This window comes from Rhineura floridana, chromosome 6 (genome assembly GCF_030035675.1).
Source record: "Rhineura floridana isolate rRhiFlo1 chromosome 6, rRhiFlo1.hap2, whole genome shotgun sequence".
Classification (NCBI taxonomy): Eukaryota; Metazoa; Chordata; class Lepidosauria; order Squamata; family Rhineuridae; genus Rhineura; species Rhineura floridana.
Genome location: NC_084485.1, coordinates 147,746,392 through 147,765,408, shown reverse-complemented (window position 1 = coordinate 147,765,408; position 19,017 = coordinate 147,746,392). Strand labels below are relative to the sequence as shown.

Sequence of the window (19,017 nt, the reverse complement as noted above, 5' to 3'; positions counted from 1 at the left end):
GAGGACAGGGAGCGGTGGACTGCTGCCACTAGGGTAGCAACTGAAGATGAAAACTATTTATTTATTATTTAATGTATATCCTGCCCTTCCTCCCAGCAGGAGCCCAGGGCAACAAACAGAAGTGCTAAAAACACATCAAAACATCATAAAAACAGACCTTAAAATACACCAAAACAAAACAAGTTTAAAGACATTTTTAAAAAAAGCTTTTAAAAGATCTTTTAAAAAGGGTTAAAAACATATTGTTTTTTAAAAATAAACATATTAAAAAGCAATTCCAATACAGACACAGACTGGGATAGGTCTCTACTTAAAAGGCTTGTTGAAAGAGGAAAGTCTTCAAAAGGCACCGAAAAGATCACAGAGATGATGCCTGCCTAATATTTAAGGGGAGGGAATTCCACAGGGTAGGTGCCGCCACCCTAAAGGTCTGTTTCCTATGTTATGCAGAATGGACCTCCTGATAAGATGGTATCTGCAGGAGGCCCTCACCTGCAGAGCGCAGTGATCGACTGGGTATATAAGGGTAAGACGGTCTTTCAGGTATCCTGGTCCCAAGCTGTATAGGGCCATAACTAGAACCTTGAACTTGGCCCAGTAGCAAATGGGCAGCCAGTGCAATTCTTTCAGCAGCTGGGTGACATGTTGGCGATACCCTGCCCCAGTGAGCAGTCTCGCTGCTGCATTTTGCACCAGCTGCAGCTTCCGGACCAACCTCAAGGGCAGCCCCACATAGAGCGCATTACAGTAATCCAGCCTGGAGGTTAGCAGTGTGTGGACAACAGTGGTCAGGCTATCCCGGTCCAGAAATGTCTGCAACTGTCTTACCAGCTGAGGCTGGTAAAAGGCACTCCTAGCCACTGAGGTCACCTGGGCCTCTAGCGACAAAGATGGATCCAGGAGCACCCCCAGACTGCGGACCTGCTCTTTCAAAGGGAGTACAACCCCATCCAAAGCAGGCAACTGACCAATTATCTGAACTCGGGAACCGCCAACCCACAGTGCCTCTGTCTTACTAGGATTCAGACTCAGTTTATTGGCCCTCATCCTGCCCACCACCGAGTCCAGGCAGCGGTCCATTGCTTGCATGGCCTCTCCCGATTCAGATGTTATGGAGAAATAGAGCTGAGTATCGTCAGCATACTGCTGACCCCTCGCCCCAAAGTTCCTGATGACAGCATGGGGGACAAGATGCTGCCAGGGGGCCGAAAGACAACCACCCAATGCTATTCTATGAAAATGACCCTGGAGGTAGGATCGGAACCACTGTAAAACAGTGCCTCCAATACCCATCTCACCAAGTTGGCCCAGAAGGATACCATGGTCAATGGTATCAAAAGCCACTGAGAGATGAAGTAAGAATAACAGGGTTGCACTCCCCCTGTCCTTCTCCCAATAAAGGTCATCTATCAGGGCAACCAAGGCCGATTCAGTCCCATAACCAGGCCTGAACCCAGACTGGAATGGTCAAGATAATCTGTTTCATCCAAGAGTACTTGCAACTGCTGCACCACAACCCTCTCAATCACCTTCCCTAAAAAGGGGTATTTGCAACCGGTTGGTAGTTGTCACAAACCAATGGGTCCAGGGTGGGCTTTTTCAGGAGTGGTCAGATCACTGCCTCTTTCAGGGCGGCTGGAACCACTCCCTCCCACAATGATGCATTGACCACACCCTGCATCCACTCAGTCAAACCCCCTCGGCAAGCTTTAATAAGCCAAGAAGGGCAAGGGTCGAGAGGACACATTGCTGGCCGCATCATCACAAGCACCTTGTCTACGTCATCAGGCCGCATCATCTGAAACTGTTCCCAAGAAATTGCAACAGACGTTGCATTGGACACCTCATTGGGGACTACAGTAGATGTGGATGGGGCATCAAGACTGCTACTGAGGCGAGCAACTTTACCCTCAAAGTGCCTTGCAAATAATTCACAGTGGGCCTCCGAAGGGTCTAAAACTCCATTTCCTGGAGTTGATGTCAACAAACCCCTGACAATACGGAAAAGGTCCACTGGATGGCTACTTGAGGATGCGATGGAAGCAGAGAAGTGGGCCTTCTTCGCTGCCCTCACCTCCACACAGTAGGCACGGTTAAGATGTTTTACTCATGCCGGATACTTCATGGTTGTTGTGTGTGAGAGTGGTGATGATGCCATTAGCGGCACTGTGTTGAGGGCTTCCTGAAATCTGGTGCCAGCCCTGAAAACCAATACACTTTGAATTTCTGAATTTAAGTCTTTGGTTTTAATATTTTTACTGTATGTTGGTTATAGCCCGATCCTCACCTTGTTTACACAGACAGTAACTCCAATATTTCACTGAACTTGTTTGTATACTAGGATCGCATCCTTAACAGCTGTTGTGGACTACAAAACTTCAAATGCTGATCTCTGAAATATTTTGCAAACTTTTTTCAGATATCAAGTAGTGGGCGACACTCTGTTCGTATCACCGGTCTCAGTACTATTGACTTCCGGGCTGGGTTTTCCAGAAATCCAACATTAGACTTCAAAATGACTTCCAGCAGACCAGTGCAAGGTTCGTTGCTGCTATAATTCACATTTGCATAATCTTTTTTAAAAATATTTTTATTCATATTTTTATAACAAGCAAATAAACAATAACCAGTAAAACACAAACAGAGGTATATAGAAGCCCACATAGAGTCTTTCTTTTGGTATATTCATTTTGTTAATTGATTGAGTCCTTCCACAGGGACCCATGGATGGTTGGTGTTTTTGGAGTTGAGTGTGAAGTTTTTATGAATGAAATGAAAATGAACCACATTGCTTTAAAGTCACTTTTTTTGTCCTCTGGCAGTTTTTAGTCAATTAGTGCGTTTTTCTGCCAATGCTATTTACCAGAAGTTGTGATACCATCTGCCAAGGATTAGTCCAGTTCCAGTTTTCCAGTGCCTACTCATTTATTGTTTTTCTGTTACCATAAAGTATGTTGTTATGTCTTTATTAAGTCTCCAATAGGGCTAATTGGGGAGTAGCTGTAATATGTTTACTTATAATTCTTAAACTTTCCAAAAATATTCCTTGCCAAAAACTTTGGATTTTGGGACAGTCCCACCAAAGATGTAGAAAGGTACCAAATGTGTTGGATCCGCTCCAACATTTCTTGCTTAGAGATTTACTTACATTACTTAATTTGATTGGTTTTAGGTGCCAGTGATGTATAATTTTTGAAAGTATTTTCCATAATTTTAGCTGAGACAGATTTTAATGGGAGTTTTTTGACCAAAGTTGTTTCCATTGGGTATCTGTGATTTCTAGATTTGAAGTTCCCTTCCCAGATTATTTTGGAGTCTAATGCATTAGTAGTTTAGAATTTTGGATGGAGTTGATACAATTTTCTTCAGATATGGTAATGTTATTGGGATTTCCAATTCTGTTAAAGGTTTGTTGATTTCAGATATTATTTGGTTATTAATAAAATGTAATATCTGGTATGTTAGCAGCCAATTAATATGTATGTCACCTAGCTTTGTTTTAATTTCTCCTGTTTTCGGGTGTAATCCATACAGTTGAATCATCTATACCTTTTGGGAGATATCTCTTGTTTAAGTGGTAATTAAATGACACCCTCCATATCACACATACATGCACTTGTGGAAAGCCCACAACCCATAATTGATGCTGACTTCTGCTAATAAATGTTTGCTTTTAATTTTCCCCCAAAGATTTTTCAACTGGTATTGACCTTCAACAAACTTGGAAAACCTTAGGAAAAAAACGTGTGTGTTGGCCAATGGATTGCTTCAGATGTCACATTAAGCCATAGATTTTTTTAAATTTGTTAATCTGAATGAGCAGTGTGCTGGTGCATGCTGTTCAAATGTTACTGCTTTGCTCCTCCCCCATTCCTGCTATTGCCCCGATGGGCAGGAAGCAAACCAGAGTCTGGCTTCTCATTACATGTGGACCAGTGTTTATGGTTTGTTTTTCTCCAAACAAACCATGAGCAGAAACCAAGGCTTGTTCTTCGCTTGCTGCTTCATTATTTTTAACTATAGTTTGATTTTAACTATAGTTTAATGTAACATGCGAACCAGACCTAGATCTTGTATAATGAGTCTTTGCTATTTTTCAGCCACCAATGTTTGAGAGTATCACTTTTCTTTTTCAGATGCAACATTGTGTGGCAACTGCTCTTTAATGGATATTGCCCCCAAATTTTTGTATGGATGATGGCAAAAAAATGGAAGGGTGGTGTATTTTGATGAAATTGCGTGTTGGTGGATTTTGTGCATAAACATTTCAAAAATCTTTATTCATATATTGACTCAAAAACTCCAAAATAATAGAGTCTTGGAGTTAAGAAACAAATTGAAAATTAGGCTTGTTAATTTTATAAGAAACAGGCTGAAATTAGTCCAACATATAGGAAAACATATAGAGCAGGTTTTTTTAATAGCACAGAGAAAGATGGAATGCAATAAATTCATAGAATCTTAGAATAGTAGAGTTGGAAGAGGCCTATCAGGCCATCAAGTCCAACCCCCTGCTCAATGCAGGAATCCAAATCAAAACATTCCCGACAGATGGCTGTCCAGCTGCTTCTTGAATGCCTCCAGTGTCGGAGAGCCCACTACCTCTCTAGGTAATTGGTTCCATTGGTTCCAATTTTATACATTTTGCTTGGAGTTTTTTTTTAAACAGCTGTATGTGCTGTTTCCCTTTTGCCCATGTGGTTTGAAATTGAACTACGCTAGCAAAGGGTTTCCTGCAGGGCTTCCTATAACTGCAGGAACTGGCTGCATTATGGAGTGCCTGATCCGGGTGCATTCTCCAGACTTTCCAGCTGCCACAGCAAACCACAGCAGCAGTGGTCTGGTTTTTTCCTGGGCCACCTCACCCAGAATGCCTGAGAAGACAGACCATCAAAGAGCCATAGGGATGCAGCAGGATGGCTGATGGAAGCAGGTGACTAGGTATCCACTGAGGATGGGAATCACATTTGGTCCCAAGCAGTGTCTGCGCACCTCTACCTGGGGTCAGTGGTAGGTGAGTGGGCAGTATGTTGGGCCAGTGAGGGGCCCTTTTGAGCCCTGAGCTCCTGGCAAATGCCCATCTTGGCTAACTGCTAGCACTAGGCAGGGGAGCCTTGCTGATAGTCCACCTGCCCCAAATGAAGTTTATGGTGTCATGACTTATGGCAGGGCCTTCTTGGTGGCTGTGTCCAGCTATGGAATACTCTCCCCCCAGGTTTGGCTTGGCTCCTCATTGGGTAGTTTTTGCCACAATCTGAAGACTCATCTCTTTGGGCAAGTATCTGGAAGTGAGTGGATTGATTAGGTCCTGATAGACTGATGCATGAAATCTGTTACAAGTATGCCTTTTAGTGACTTTAATGTTCTGATTTTAATGCTGTCTTTTTATTATTCTACCTGATTGTACTTTTATATAGCTGCTCTATATATGGCCACTGTATTTGTAGCTATTGTATCCTACCCTGGAATCATTCCAGTGAAGGCCGGCTAATAAATCCACTAACTAACTACAAACCACTGACTAAGTAAATTTGCACAATATTGGAATATAAGATGTAAGATAAAAAATAGTGGCCCTTCTTATTTGTATTTTGTCAACAGGGATACCAACCTACATTCTGCTAAATACTACAGGGATCCATCTTCCTGCTAGAGTGGACCGTCTAGAACTGCTAAGCATCTCTGGAGACCTTCTGAAGACCATTCCTGTGAAATACTTCCCTGACAGAAAACCTTATGGAATCTGGAATATTACTGAGTTTATTCCACCAAATGAAGCCTTTTTTCTTAAAATAACTGGTTATGACAAAGATGATTACCTCTTCCAGAGAGTCTCAAGTGTATCATTTTCTAACATTATTCCTGGTAATTTTTTTAAAAAAATTTGTTCCTTATTTGAATTTTCATTCTCTATTTGGTAACAATGATTTGGGGATGAGATCTTCCAGTGCCTCCACCCTCAATTCCTGTGTCTGATATATCCAAACCTTTAGCATGATGGAAGAAAAATTACAGTGCAGGGTGTGTGTGTGTGTGGTGGGGAGAGGTGGTAGAACTAATCTAGTGGGTGAGGTGGTGACAACGGCAGGATTGGTAGCATCTGTGTCTCGCAGGTGTGCACAAACCTGTGGGCCCCCCACCACTGACAATTCAGAGCTCCTCCGCCTCACCGCAGCTTCAGCCCTCTTCAGCCCAGTTCAGCCCTGTCCAGCCCTGTCCTAGTGAGTGATAGTGCTGTCATTGGGAGGGCACCACTGCCATGCCATCCACCTCCTGCTGTCTACTACTCTGTTGGATTTGCAAGGATTGTAACTTTGCTTTATTCTAGATGCTCCAAAAGTAAGCATGCCCAAGAAAACCCCAGGATATTATCTTCAGCCAGGTCACATTCCTTGTTATGTAGCCAGCCTCATACCCTTTACTGTGCGTTTTAGCAGAAATGGAATTAAGCTGGGAATGGATCAGTTTTTCAAGTAAGTTTTCATTTCAAAATATCATTGTAGAGGTTTTCCTCTCTCTCTCTCTCTCTCTCTCTCTGTGTGTGTGTGTGTGAGAGAGAGAGAGAGAGAGAGCGCGCGCGGGAGAGAGCGTACATTCAACTTTATAAGCATAAAATTAGGGTTATAGTACAATGCTCTGGTAGTCCATAAAGGCAACTCTATGTGTTATATGTTGTAAGGAAGGACAATGGCTATTTCCCTGGAGCTGAAATTGTGGATTGTGGGAGGAAAATATATTTTTAGGTCCTTCATGTTTAAAATAATCTAATGATATTAATGCAGTCAGTGATAAATGTAAAAATACTTTAAAAAATCACAACCACTTCCACACTGCTATAAACCCAATTAAGTGAAAAATTATTTTTTCGGTGTCATCTGTTTTTTCTTGAAACTTACTTGTTTCAAGGCAATTAATCTCTCTTTTTAAAAAAATTACTAGGTATTGGAGTGCCTGATAACAAAGTTCTATCATGATGGTTTTCAGACTGTGTTCTGGGGACTCTGGAATTCCTCAGAAGTTTTATTAGGGGTTCTTCAACGAGAAGAGCAGTAATAGTTGATAAGCTTTGCTGAAAGACAGCTTATCCACAGATGCAGGTGGCTGTTGGTTGTGTACTAGGATGCACACAGCTTGCTGAAAGCAAGGATGATTTGGCCACCAGCACTCTGCATAAGTTGAGTGTACCGTCTACAACACTTCCTAACATCCTGTGCAACATCCAAAGAGAAGCAGCTGCGGAAAAAGTTCATTGAAACATGACATTTTGAAAACCATTGGGCTAATATATTAAATTTCTGTAAAAGTGAACGTGTGGTTTAAGAAACGGTGGTGGTAATGATTTTATTTTTATTTTATTTATTAGATTTATATCCTGCCCTTTCTTCAGGTACTAGCCCAGGGCAGCATGATTATGATGATGATTAAAGGCCCTGTAACTGATAACTCCCCAAATCCTTTTAATATTTTCCATTATTTAAAACTGAAGAACAACAGGAATGAGAAAACAGATTGTGTAGTTCTCTTTATACTTCCAAAATGCAGAAAGTGTGTGGCCCACATTGTAGTGGCTATATAATTAATCAATTAACAAGCTGAATTCTGTAATCCTGCCCTATAAACTGCTGTCAATTTATCACATAATCTCTTTTTATGAAGTTCCATTAAATCATTGTAGGCACATACTTCACCAGTTCTGTAATTCTTGTCTCAAACTTTAATGATCAAATTGCTTGTTTTCTTAATTTTCCTCATATCTTGTTACATGACTGTTGAACAGAGCAGAACATGTTGATGCTTTCACAAAATAATCTTCAAGCCAAGGGGTTACCGCCTAAGACCCCCATCTTAAGTAATGAGATTTACCTTGGCTTCTCTCCTGTTGCATGGCGAGTTTGCAGTTACGTATGTGTTTTAAAAGGATTGATCAAGTTCCATAATACACTAGTTTTGCTTGATTTAGGATAGAGGCAGACATAACATTTAAATACTGTGGTCACAGTAAGTCCTTTACAAAGCATATAATGTGGTTAGATATACTGTGGTAATCATGCAGTGTCGTGTAAGAAATTACATTTAGCATGACAGAGGTTTACTTTTGCTATGCCCCCAAGTGGGTCCACATTACTTGATCATATTTACTGATTGTGATTAATTAGCACCTTTATTGTCTGGAAGAGATTATTTTAAATTTTGGTGTTTGTTTCTCAATCAATGTAGCCATAATACTAGATTGAAAGGACTTTTTCAGTTGGACCAGACTGAATTCCACGAAAATAGCTAATCAATGTTTTAGCACAAATCATTAGCACAGCATCAAGCGGCCACATTTTATATTGGTATATTTAGATATTTCCAGTGCTGTAAATGGAATACATTATAATGTGATGATAGTCTTATGAACCATAGTTTCCCCCCACTTCTTCTTTCCATTGGAACCAAAGCTATTTTATTCTATAAAGAAAACTTTGCATATTTCTCTCTCTGCAGTTATCACTGGTTGCTGTTGCCAGGTTTTAAACTGGGGACCTCATTCCATGTGGGTAGGACTTGTCTAGTGAACAGTTTAGGACTGTGGGTGGTCAGGAGTGTTTAGCATAGGACTGGCGGATGGGATGGAGCTTGTGGTTGTCCAAGCCTAAGTATAAATGCCAGGAGCCTGACCTCCTTCTACCTGTGTCTGGTCTATAGATCAGTTGCTTCTCCAGCAGCACTTTGGGCTCTGGCTTCACTCTCCAGGTTCTCCTGGGCTAGATTTGGGCACAGATGCCCACAGCCTCAGACCGACACTGTAAAAGGAGTGGGAAGGGGACAGAGGTTTATAAGCCAAATGGAGTCTACAGCATACCTTCTTAACCTTTCACCGCAAACCTTGTATAGAGCATTTCCTTTTTTATATATGATTGTTTCAGAGACTCCACTAGTGTGAAGTGGGAGATTGCCAAGGTGTCTCTGTTGGATGAGGGTTACTATGAATGTATTGCCAGCAGCCGTGCAGGAATTGGCCACGCAGAGACGTTTCTGGACGTGTCAGGTTCGTCCTGTTTACTATCTCCTTTCCAAAGGGGGGTCTGTTTTACTCAGCTGTGTGGAAATTTGATTCTGGAAAATAAATATGATAACACGTTTTAACACTTTCTAGGCTGTGTAGCAATTATGCAACACTATAAAAGTTAAAGGATCACCCGCTGCATACTTATGAAACTCACTACCACAATACACCATCATGGCCACTACATTAGATGGCTTTTAAAAACAGGGTTAGACAAATCTATGGATATAGATATACATCTATGAACAGCAATTGGCCATCTGGCTTTTTTAATTGAATGGTGTTTTTTTTATATAATTACAAGTTTTGAACAGTACAATTAAGAACACAAGAGTCCTGCTCGATCAGATGAAAGGCCCATTGAATCCACCATCCTTGTCTCACAGGGGCCTACCGCATGCCTATGGGAAGCCTGAAAGCAGGACCTGAGTGCAATAGCACTACCTCTACTTGTGGTTCCCAGCAAGTGGCATACAGAGGCATGCTGCCTCCGACAGTGGAGGGAGCACATAGCCACCATGGCAAGTAGACATTGATGACATAGATTTAATAGTTTCAGTGCAGTCTTTCACAAAGCCAAGTTTTTTTGTATAAAACTTACAAACAAAAAAACAGAAAGGGAAAGTTATAAAAGAGAAGGACATTGATTAAGGTATTTCTGTCTTTGTAAACTGGAAATACAAAAATGCTGGGCTGTTGACTGCAATCCATAGGTCTAAGAAAAGCTGTCCAAACCCTGTATTTCTTGTCTTTGTGCTCACATCTATACATTGCCAGTTGAAACAAGATCAGGGAGAGAAAGTTGTTAATCCATTGTTGTATGGAAGGCAATGACTTCTTTTCCAGTGTTTGAAACACTGTGTGTTTGGGTGATCCTAGTGCACTCATACCGCATAGTTCATGGCCTGTCGGTAAATTCCAAATAGAAGGGATGTGATTTAGTAAAACATGTGTTTCTTTGAAATGTTATGATGTTTCTAGGAATAAATTGTCATGGCTTTGGACCAGGACTCCTTGGAAGCAGAGTCCTCCAGGAGGAGATGGATCCGTACCCTGGTCTGTCTCTGTGGGTCTATGGGCCCCAGAGCCTCCCTGCCATCCCCTGAGACTCAAGGAGGCACCTTTGCTGCCAGACTTGGATGGCTAGTCTTCAGACTCCTCTGGGGGATCAAGAGAGCCCTGAGGACAGATCTGCCCCTGGAAACCCTATTATCTCCAAGAAGCCTAAGGCTGTGGAGGAAGGCACTGATTCTTTAACTGCCCAGGAGGTAGCACTCGGGGGGGGGCTTCCATCAGTGACTACTTAGCCGTGCTATAAAACCCAGCCTCTTGCTCCAGGACTCTGCTAAGACCACTTGGCTGTTTGGCCTATCAGCTGAGGCTCTCAACGTACACCTTGATTTCTGTCCAAGGTGCTGACACATGTCTTGGCTCCCCTTGCTTGAGATATCATCTGTCCTTGATGGTGGACATCCCTGCAGATCTCAACATAAATTAACAATTACCAACACTTCACCCCAAAAGGAGCTTACAAATACAATAGCTGTTAGCTGCATGCAACCTTGTTCAAAGGCACGATACCAAAGGGATAACTATCTTTGACTGCTGTTTCAGATCATATGTGATATTCCTCCAGAGCAGCTATATTTCTGGCCACCTCACTGGAATCTTTCTCTTGGATGAAGTTGAAATGTTCCTGTGAGGAAGCAGCATCAATGAGTACCAATCCAGCCATATGCATTATACCCATTGGAAGGGGGCAGGATGAGAAACCATTTCTTGACCCTGTCAGAATTTGGATCTGTGTGTGCATAATGAAGAGGGGCAGTAGATAGGGATGGTGGATCCCTCCTTTGTTTCTTTTGTGTGTGTTCAACATAAGTCTGTTTTGTCCTCTTCCGATAGTAATCAGCAATTTTTAAAAAATCTGCATAAAAATGTTTATTTAAATAGGTATTTTAAATATGTGTTTTCTCTTAAAAGCCCTTTCTACATTTTAAAATTGTTTCTCAAAATATGCATTTTGTTTTGGCCAACTATATTGCAATATTTAGAGAGGGGTGAATTCCGATAGATAGTTATATTCCAGTTCACACATTCTGGATCATGTCAGTTCATATAGGAATTTGCAAAGATCAAATTCCTCAAGTGTCTGTACAGCTGGACTCCCTTGGTACAAACCCAATCTGTTTGACAGAAGGTACAATAATTGTTTTGAAGGATATTTCTTCAACATTCAGAAGTTTAATCACTTCATAATAATTAATTAACCTTATCTCAGTGAAGGCCATTTTTCTTATTTCACAAACAACAGCAAATAATTAAATGAACATGACGAAAAATAAGGTATTGTCCCGTAAAAAGAGAGAAATGATCTGAAAGCAGCTACAGGATTGAGGATTTCATCATGTGATATATGGTTACTCAACAGACAAAGAAAACAGATTCAAAAACAGTTTAAGAAAACACTTTTACTGCCAGTATAATAGTCAAAGAGGCAAGGTCAGCTGAATATTGTTCAACAGGAGTTTTAACATACGGTCAAAATTTCTATAAACATAGAATCAAAGAATCATAGAATAGTAGAATTGGAAGGGACCTATAAGGCCATCAAGTCCAACCCCCTGCTCAATGCAGGAATCCAAATCAAAGCATTGCCAACAGATGGCTGTCCATCTGCCTCTTGAATGCCTCCAGTGTCAGAGAGCCCACTACCTCTCTAGGTAATTGGTTCCATTGTCGTATGGCTCTAACAGCTGTTTTTCCTGATGTTCAGTCAAAATCTGGCTTCCTGCAACTTGAGCCCATTATACCATGTCCTGCACTCTGGGACGACCTAGAAGAGATCCCGACCCTCCTCTGTGTGGCAACCTTTCATGTACTTGAAGAGTGCTATCATATCTCCACTCAGTCTTCTCTTCTCCAGGTTACACATGCCCAGTTCTTTCAGTCTCTCCTCATTGGGCTTTGTTTCCAGTCTGTTGATCATCATTGTTGCCCTCCTCTGAACCCATTTGTCTGCATCCTTCTTGAAGTGTGGAGACCAGAACTGGATGCAGTATTCAAGATGAGGCCTAACCAGTGCTGAATAGAGGGAAACTAATACTTCACATGATTTGGAAACTATACTTCTGTTAATGCAGCCTAATATGGCATTTGCCTTTTTTTGCAGCCACATCACACTGTGGGCTCATATTCAGCTTGTGATCAATGACAATTCCAAGATCCTTCTCACATGTTGTATTGCTGAGCCAAGTATCCCCCATCTTCTAACTGTGCATTTTGTTTCTTTTTCCTAAGTGTAGAACTTTGCATTTATCCCTGTTGAATTTCATTCTGTTGTTTTCAGCCCAATGCTCCAGCCTATCAAGGTCCCTTTGAATTTTGTTTCTGTCTTCCACAGTATTAGCTGCCCTCCAATTTTGTATCATCTGCAAATTTGATAAGCATGCTCTGTACCTTCTCATCCGAGTCATTAATAAAAATGTTGAAGAGTACTGGGCCCAGGACAGAGCCCTGTGGTACCCCACTCGTTACTTCCACCCTGTTTGAGAAGGAACCATTGATAAGCACTCTTTGAGTACGATTCTGGAGCCAACTGTGGATCCACCTGATAGTTGTTCTATCCAGCCCACATTTAGCTAGCTTGCTAATCAGAATATCATGGGGCACTTTGTGAAAAGCTTTGCTGAAGTTGAGATTCATTATATCCACAGCATTCCCACAGTCTACAAGGGAGGTTACCCGATCAAAAAACGAGATTAGTTTGGCAGGATTTGTTCTTCATAAATCCATGTTGGCTCCTAGTAATCACTGCATTGTTTTCAAGGTGCTTACAGATCGACTGCTTTATAATCTGCTCCAGAGTTTTTCCAGGGATTGATGTTAGGCTGACTGGTCTGTAGTTCCTCGGTTCCTCCTTTTTGCCCTTTTTGAAGATAGGGACAACATTAGCTCTCCTCCAATCATCCGGCACTTCACCAGTCCTCCATGATTTTGCAAAGATAATAGACAGCGGTTCTGAGACTTCTTCAGCCAGTTCCTTCAATACTCTAGGATGCAGTTTATCGGGCCCTGTCGATTTGAACTCTTTCAAAGTGATTAGGTATTCCCTGACCGTTTGTCAGTCTCAAGGTCCAGCCCTGCCCCTTCCACTTCATGTTTCCCAGGAGGGTCATGGACCCTTTTTTGGGAGAAGACTGAGCCAAAGTAGGAATTGAGCACTTCTGCCTTTTCTTTGTTATCTGTTGTCATTTTGCCATCCTCATTGAGTAGCTGTGCCACCATTTCTTTTCTCTGTCTTTTACTATGGACATACCTGAAGAAAGCTTTTTTGCTGCTTTTTGCATCTCTCGTTAACCTCACTAACATCTCACTAACCTCTCCCTAAGATCTTGAAAGAGTTCAAAGTAAAAGAAACTCTGTTATGCAAAGATAAATGTGGACTTGTAAATCAATGCTGACATGAATGTCATTATAGGGTTTAGCTTTAGGAATGGTAATAATAATGGATGTGAAATAATAAACATTTTACACATTTTCCCTTTTTTTCATACTTCTAACTAGAAATTAAGAGCTAGTTACACCCTTGCCGCTCTCCCAGGGCCTTTCTCCTCATGCCACCATCCCCCTTTTCGCCTGAAGATAATATCTCAAGCGTTTCCATTTTATTGGGCTTTCTGACACAGTGGAGCAGAAATTATTCTTGTTCTTAGTTGTATGAAATGGCTGAATTCAGGTCAACATTCCTCTATGGCAGAAACAATAAACACTTGGAGCATTTATTCCCCCATCCATGCAATATTAAATCTGAAAATGTCATATGGCTTGTTAACTTGTGCACTTTTACTACCTATGACAGCATGCGTTGAATGTGAGGAAGTTTTGCCTGGAAGTGAACCAGCTGTTGGTCTGTGCTATTCATAAAAATGTAAAGGACAGTTGAAGATGATTTCCAAAATTTGCTCCAAGAAAATCTAAAAGTGTATCAAGAACACATGCTCTGATCTCAAAATAATATCTGTAATTAGGTAATGTGCATACTTGGGGAAATACTGCTTTAATTGCATGGTTACTTCCGATTTCCATGGTTCGAAATTAGAGTTTTTCTAAAAACTTTTAGGGCTGGAAATGAGATAGGATAAGAATTAGTTGTTGGTAAATGACTAGGAGAAGGAGGGATGGGGAAGGTATTAGCAGAACAGAATGACTGGAAAGACAGGATGTAGAAGCTTCAACCAGTATATGGAGCCCATATTCTGACACTCTCTGTACATTTTCCAACATATTTCTGCAATGATAAGGGGCAGTATTCAATTAAATAATTGTGTGAATGCTGTTGGCAGTAAAGCACCAACACATAGACTCATATAGTAGAGTTGGAAGGGGCCTATAAGGCCATCAAGTCCAACCCCCTGCTCAATGCAGGAATCCAACTCAAACCATTCCCCACAGATGGCTGTCCAGCAGCCTCTTGAATGCCTCCAGTGTAGAAGATCCCACTACCTCTCTAGATCATTGGTTCCATTGTCGTATGGCTCTATCAGGCATTTTTTCTGATGTACCAAAAATTCTAACAAATGCAAGGGTTAGTGCTAGTGCAACAGGACTTTCCTTTTCTCTCCCCCCCCATATGTGCCCCATGCCATTCCCAAATCTGCTCCAACGAGTTGGAGGAAAGCCCAAAACAGTTTTAAAAGGCATGCCAGGGGGCAGAAGGGGAGAATGTTGCATTGTGCAAGGACAATCCTTGTGCTGATAGAACCAGAGACTGATGCTGTGTTGAATACAACCTAGGACAAGAACCATGTTTTCCTTTTCAGAGGGAGAACAAATAATGGTGACTTTTGCAAGAATCCATTTTCTGCTCAAGGTATTGGTTTATATTCCATGTGGGGAAAAATGTTCTCAAGTAATTACACTATAGCTGGACCCATTTAGGGGGCCTTCTGCATGGCACACTTAGCATTCTAGTTAATCCAACTTTAGGAACCTCACATGAACATGTTGAGATGAAAGAGAGCAGTTTCTCCATGAAGAAGCCATTAATTGAGGTTTCTTTTTCCTGGTGAGTTGATCTTCTGAATATTTTTTTTCTATTCTCGATTTATTCTCTACAGAACCTCCACCGACTGTACAGGTTCCTAATAATGTTACTGTCACTCCTGGTGATCGAGCCATATTGACATGTTTAACTATGAGCACAGTGCGGTACAATCTCACTTGGCAGAGAAACAATAGAGACCTGAATCTCATGGATCCCTCCCGGATGCGGATGATGAGCAATCTCTCACTTGAAGTCAAGATGGTAAAGCTCTCAGATGCTGGCGAATACAGTTGTGTGGCTTCCAATGAAGGTGGCTCCACTGTGGCATCTGTATTCCTTACAGTGCAAGGTAACACAAAAAGATAATGTTCATATTTTAAAAGGCAACATGCAATTTATTTTATCTTTCTTTTGTCTTCTTTTCTTCCACATGAGAGTTTGACTTTTTGTGCACTTATAGAAGCTCAAGTGCTTTTCTGCATAACTCCAGTTTATCTGTGTGATTTATTTATTTTACGCAGACACACACAACACACCCTTACAAATATATGTATACTACCTTTCCACTTTTCCAGGTGCTGAGGGTAATGTAAAGTAAGGTTGTACACACCCCAATCTATGAGTGGTGTGAGATTCAGGGGTTCCTGCACTTACCTAGGGTTTGGTTTTCTTGGAATGAATGTCAGAGGAGACTGTGGTGTCTTTAAAATATATGGTTTATTTACACATTGAAACGACCTGAGTGTAAGATGAAGGGGCTCATAGCATTAACTGTCCAACAGATCTTGGTTCCCCATCAGGTTCCTAGGAGCTATAGCTTGGGGTTCAGCGCAGAGGGCGAGGCCCCTCTCTGTGTCTTTCCAGTTCCCAGCTCTACAACAGACTAGCTCAAAATCTACCTCCTACCCCAGCCGGATGAGGGGAGGGTATGCCCTTGTTACTATGTCAGCACATTGCTCTCCTGGCCAAATCCTTTCACAAGTTAATGGAGCACTTGACAGACCTGGCTGGAACCATTAGCTGATGAAAGGAACTTGTTTGACTGGTTCAGCAGGTGTCTCTGCTAACTCCATCTATACAGATTCAAAATCAGAGGCTGGAAAGGGGACCCAAAGACACTATCCATCTTAACCTCCAACCCCATAATGGTATATAGCCTTCTCTTACACAGTTTGAAAGTAGCTGTGATATGAAAGAACATGGCAAGAAAATTGAGGTGTTTTATAAAATGAATGATTACATTTATTCCTTCCATTCCCTTAATGTGATTACCCAGGATTCATTGTAGATGTCTTTTAAAAATGTGATGGGTTGTAAGAGAGATATAATTCAGTGCTATATTTTTCCTTTATCACATGTGCATTCTACAATTACTCCAAGAAGCTCAAGATGGTGTAACTGGAGTTATCTGCTTTTATCCATTTTATTTTAACTAAGTAAAAGACCAAGCAATCAAAATAGAATACAGTTGACTTTTTCAGTTGGAAGCTTAGAAGGAATTGAAAAAGAATAATATTTGGCTGTAAAAAAGAGATGATCTTGATAGCAAAGCTCTTCTTATTAACTGAAAGTAGTCAAGGGAGAAGAGAATCCTTTGCCAAACTGCATATTTTAAAACTCTGTGTTCAAAATCTGTCGTTCTTTTATTTTCCTTTAGTACTATCATCCTTCTTAGCACAGGAAATACTCAAAGCAGTGCTTTCTCATTTAAAAGTTTATGTCCTTGGAATAAACTCACACCTAAATTAGTAGATATACAAAGATGTCCGGATGCCCTGTGGTTGCTAATTATCGTTCACAGCAGGTTTCAATAGTAATCATTAGCTGACTGAAGTTTGCCTCTTGCTCAGAAAATACAGGATTGAAGAGGAAGAGTCAAAGATTTTCACAGGACCAGGGGAGATTTGTAATCAACTCTAGTAATCCTTCTTTTCTGGGGGTCAATCACCTACCTGTTTGAAAGGAACAGGGAAGGAAACTAAACAAAACATGTGTATGTGTATGTACTTTTAAAAGAGGAGTGTCATTTGGAGTGCAGCACAGTCACCCTGCTGTTATTTCAGAATGTATATAATTATGCTTCCTGAGCACCTACATCTTTGGCCAGTTCTGCACACTATACACCAAAGACCAATGTCACAACCATGAGAGGCATAAGCATTTGGAATCATGAGTGATTAGCTTAATGTTGAAGATGTTAAAGCAAATATAAAAGTAGGTATGTAATTTCCCCTTTGTTCCTCCCCCTTTAACCAGGCACTGCTTTCCATAGGTTACTATGTGATGATGGTGGGATGCAAGTATTATTTGTGGAAGATGCATATTCAATACTTAAATAACACATTATGGAAATTGTCGGCCTCTGTGCCTTTTCTCAGAACTTTAATTCTACAAGTTAATAGGTCCATCAAGGATGTTTTCCAAACTTCTTGATACCAGATATCTGTCAGATTGAGATGAGATTTTTTCCAGTATTTAGCCAGTACCAAGCGAGCTGCTGTGATGAGCATAATAGCCATTTCTTTAAAGGAGGTATTCACTGTGTCCTTGAAGATCAATAGCAATGCAAGTTGCGGGTTAGGTTGCAATGACTGGCCAGTAATGTGCATTCCATTGCATTTATATCAGCCCTTCTGAAGAAGGATAATGTATATGCCAGGGTATTCTGTTGTGTCAAGTTGATGGTTAATAACCACTACTGACCAGTCAGGCTAGTACTGAGGTTGGCTGTAGAAACCCTGTCCAAGTGCCTGGAGTCAGTGAGTGGCTGGATGGGAAGGAATAAGCTGAAGCTGATCTCTGACAAAACCGAGGTACTGTTCGTGGGAGACAAGAGGAAGCTGGGGGATGTTGACCTGGTGCTCAATGGGGTACAAGTGCCCCTGAAAGACCAGGTCTGCAGCCTGGGGGTCATTCTTGACTCCCAGCTGTCCTTGGAGGCTCAGATCCTGGCTGTGAGCGGGGCAGTGCTGTATCAACTCCATCTGATATGGAGGCTGCACCCTTACCTTCCCAACCATCTGCTCCCAGTGGTGGTACATGCCCTGGTCTTCTCTTGCCTAGACTACTGTAATGCGCTTTACGTGGGGTTACCCTTGAAAACAGTCTGGAAGCTGCAACTGGTATAGAATGCGGTGGCTCGCCTGATTAAAGGCAGCCTCCGGCGAGATCACATTACTCCAGTGCTGAAGGAGTTGCACTAGTTACCAGTTGCTTTCCGGTCCCAATTCAAGGTGTTGGTTTTGACCTTTAAAATCCTGCACGGTTCCGGCCCAGTCTATCTGAAAGAGCTCCTCCAGCATCATCAGCGATGCGGCTCAACAAGTTCAGCCTCAAAAGACCTTCTCTCCATCCCACCAGTTAAAACAGCTAGACTGGTGAGGACTTGGGGGAGGGCTTTTTCAACTGTGGCCCCCACTCTGTGGAATTCCCTCCCAGATGATCTCCGCCATGCCCCCTCTATGATGAGCTTCCGCCGGGCCTTGAAGACCTGGCTCTTCAGGCAGGCTTTAGGGGTGGGTTAGGTTTTATTATCATTGTTTGAGATTTTTTAATGCTCTAATGTAATTTGTATGTTTTTATGTTGTACGTTGCCCAGAGTGGCTGCATAACGAGCCAGATGGGCGACTAATAAATTTAATAAAATAAATAAATAAATATTTAGCTAAGAGACAAAAAAACAAGATGCAGGAGATCTGGGAAGGGTATCTCCTATAGGTTTTTTTAAAAATGTCAGTAAGAGGGATTCAGATTGGGATTATGGCCAATTTTTTTTAAACTTGCCCTTCTGTGCTATTTCCCCAAATGAAATCCCCTGCTAACCTGACATCTCAATTTGTCCTGCAGGGCAAAACTTGCAGGTTTGATGCAGACTCTTGCATATTTTGCTCTGTGAGAAGTCAGTGGGGAGATCCAGAATTTT

The 19,017-nt window shown here is 41.5% G+C and overlaps 1 protein-coding gene across 7 annotated transcripts in view; it reads left to right on the top strand.

Moving 5' to 3' along the window:
• The window catches only part of HMCN1 (hemicentin 1), a 393,372-nt gene that overhangs the window by 96,399 nt on the left and 277,956 nt on the right, over positions 1-19,017 (top strand). For 6 of the 7 annotated variants that reach the window (XM_061634028.1, XM_061634030.1, XM_061634029.1 and 3 more), the window contains exons 7-11: positions 2,420-2,540; positions 5,602-5,865; positions 6,329-6,473; positions 8,910-9,031; positions 15,169-15,444. In XM_061634028.1, coding sequence (XP_061490012.1) covers positions 2,420-2,540; positions 5,602-5,865; positions 6,329-6,473; positions 8,910-9,031; positions 15,169-15,444 — 928 coding nt within the window. Of the gene's footprint in view, positions 1-2,419; positions 2,541-5,601; positions 5,866-6,328; positions 6,474-8,909; positions 9,032-15,168; positions 15,445-17,230; positions 17,310-19,017 lie in introns of those variants that run through there. The other variant, XM_061634032.1, reaches the window with a different exon arrangement.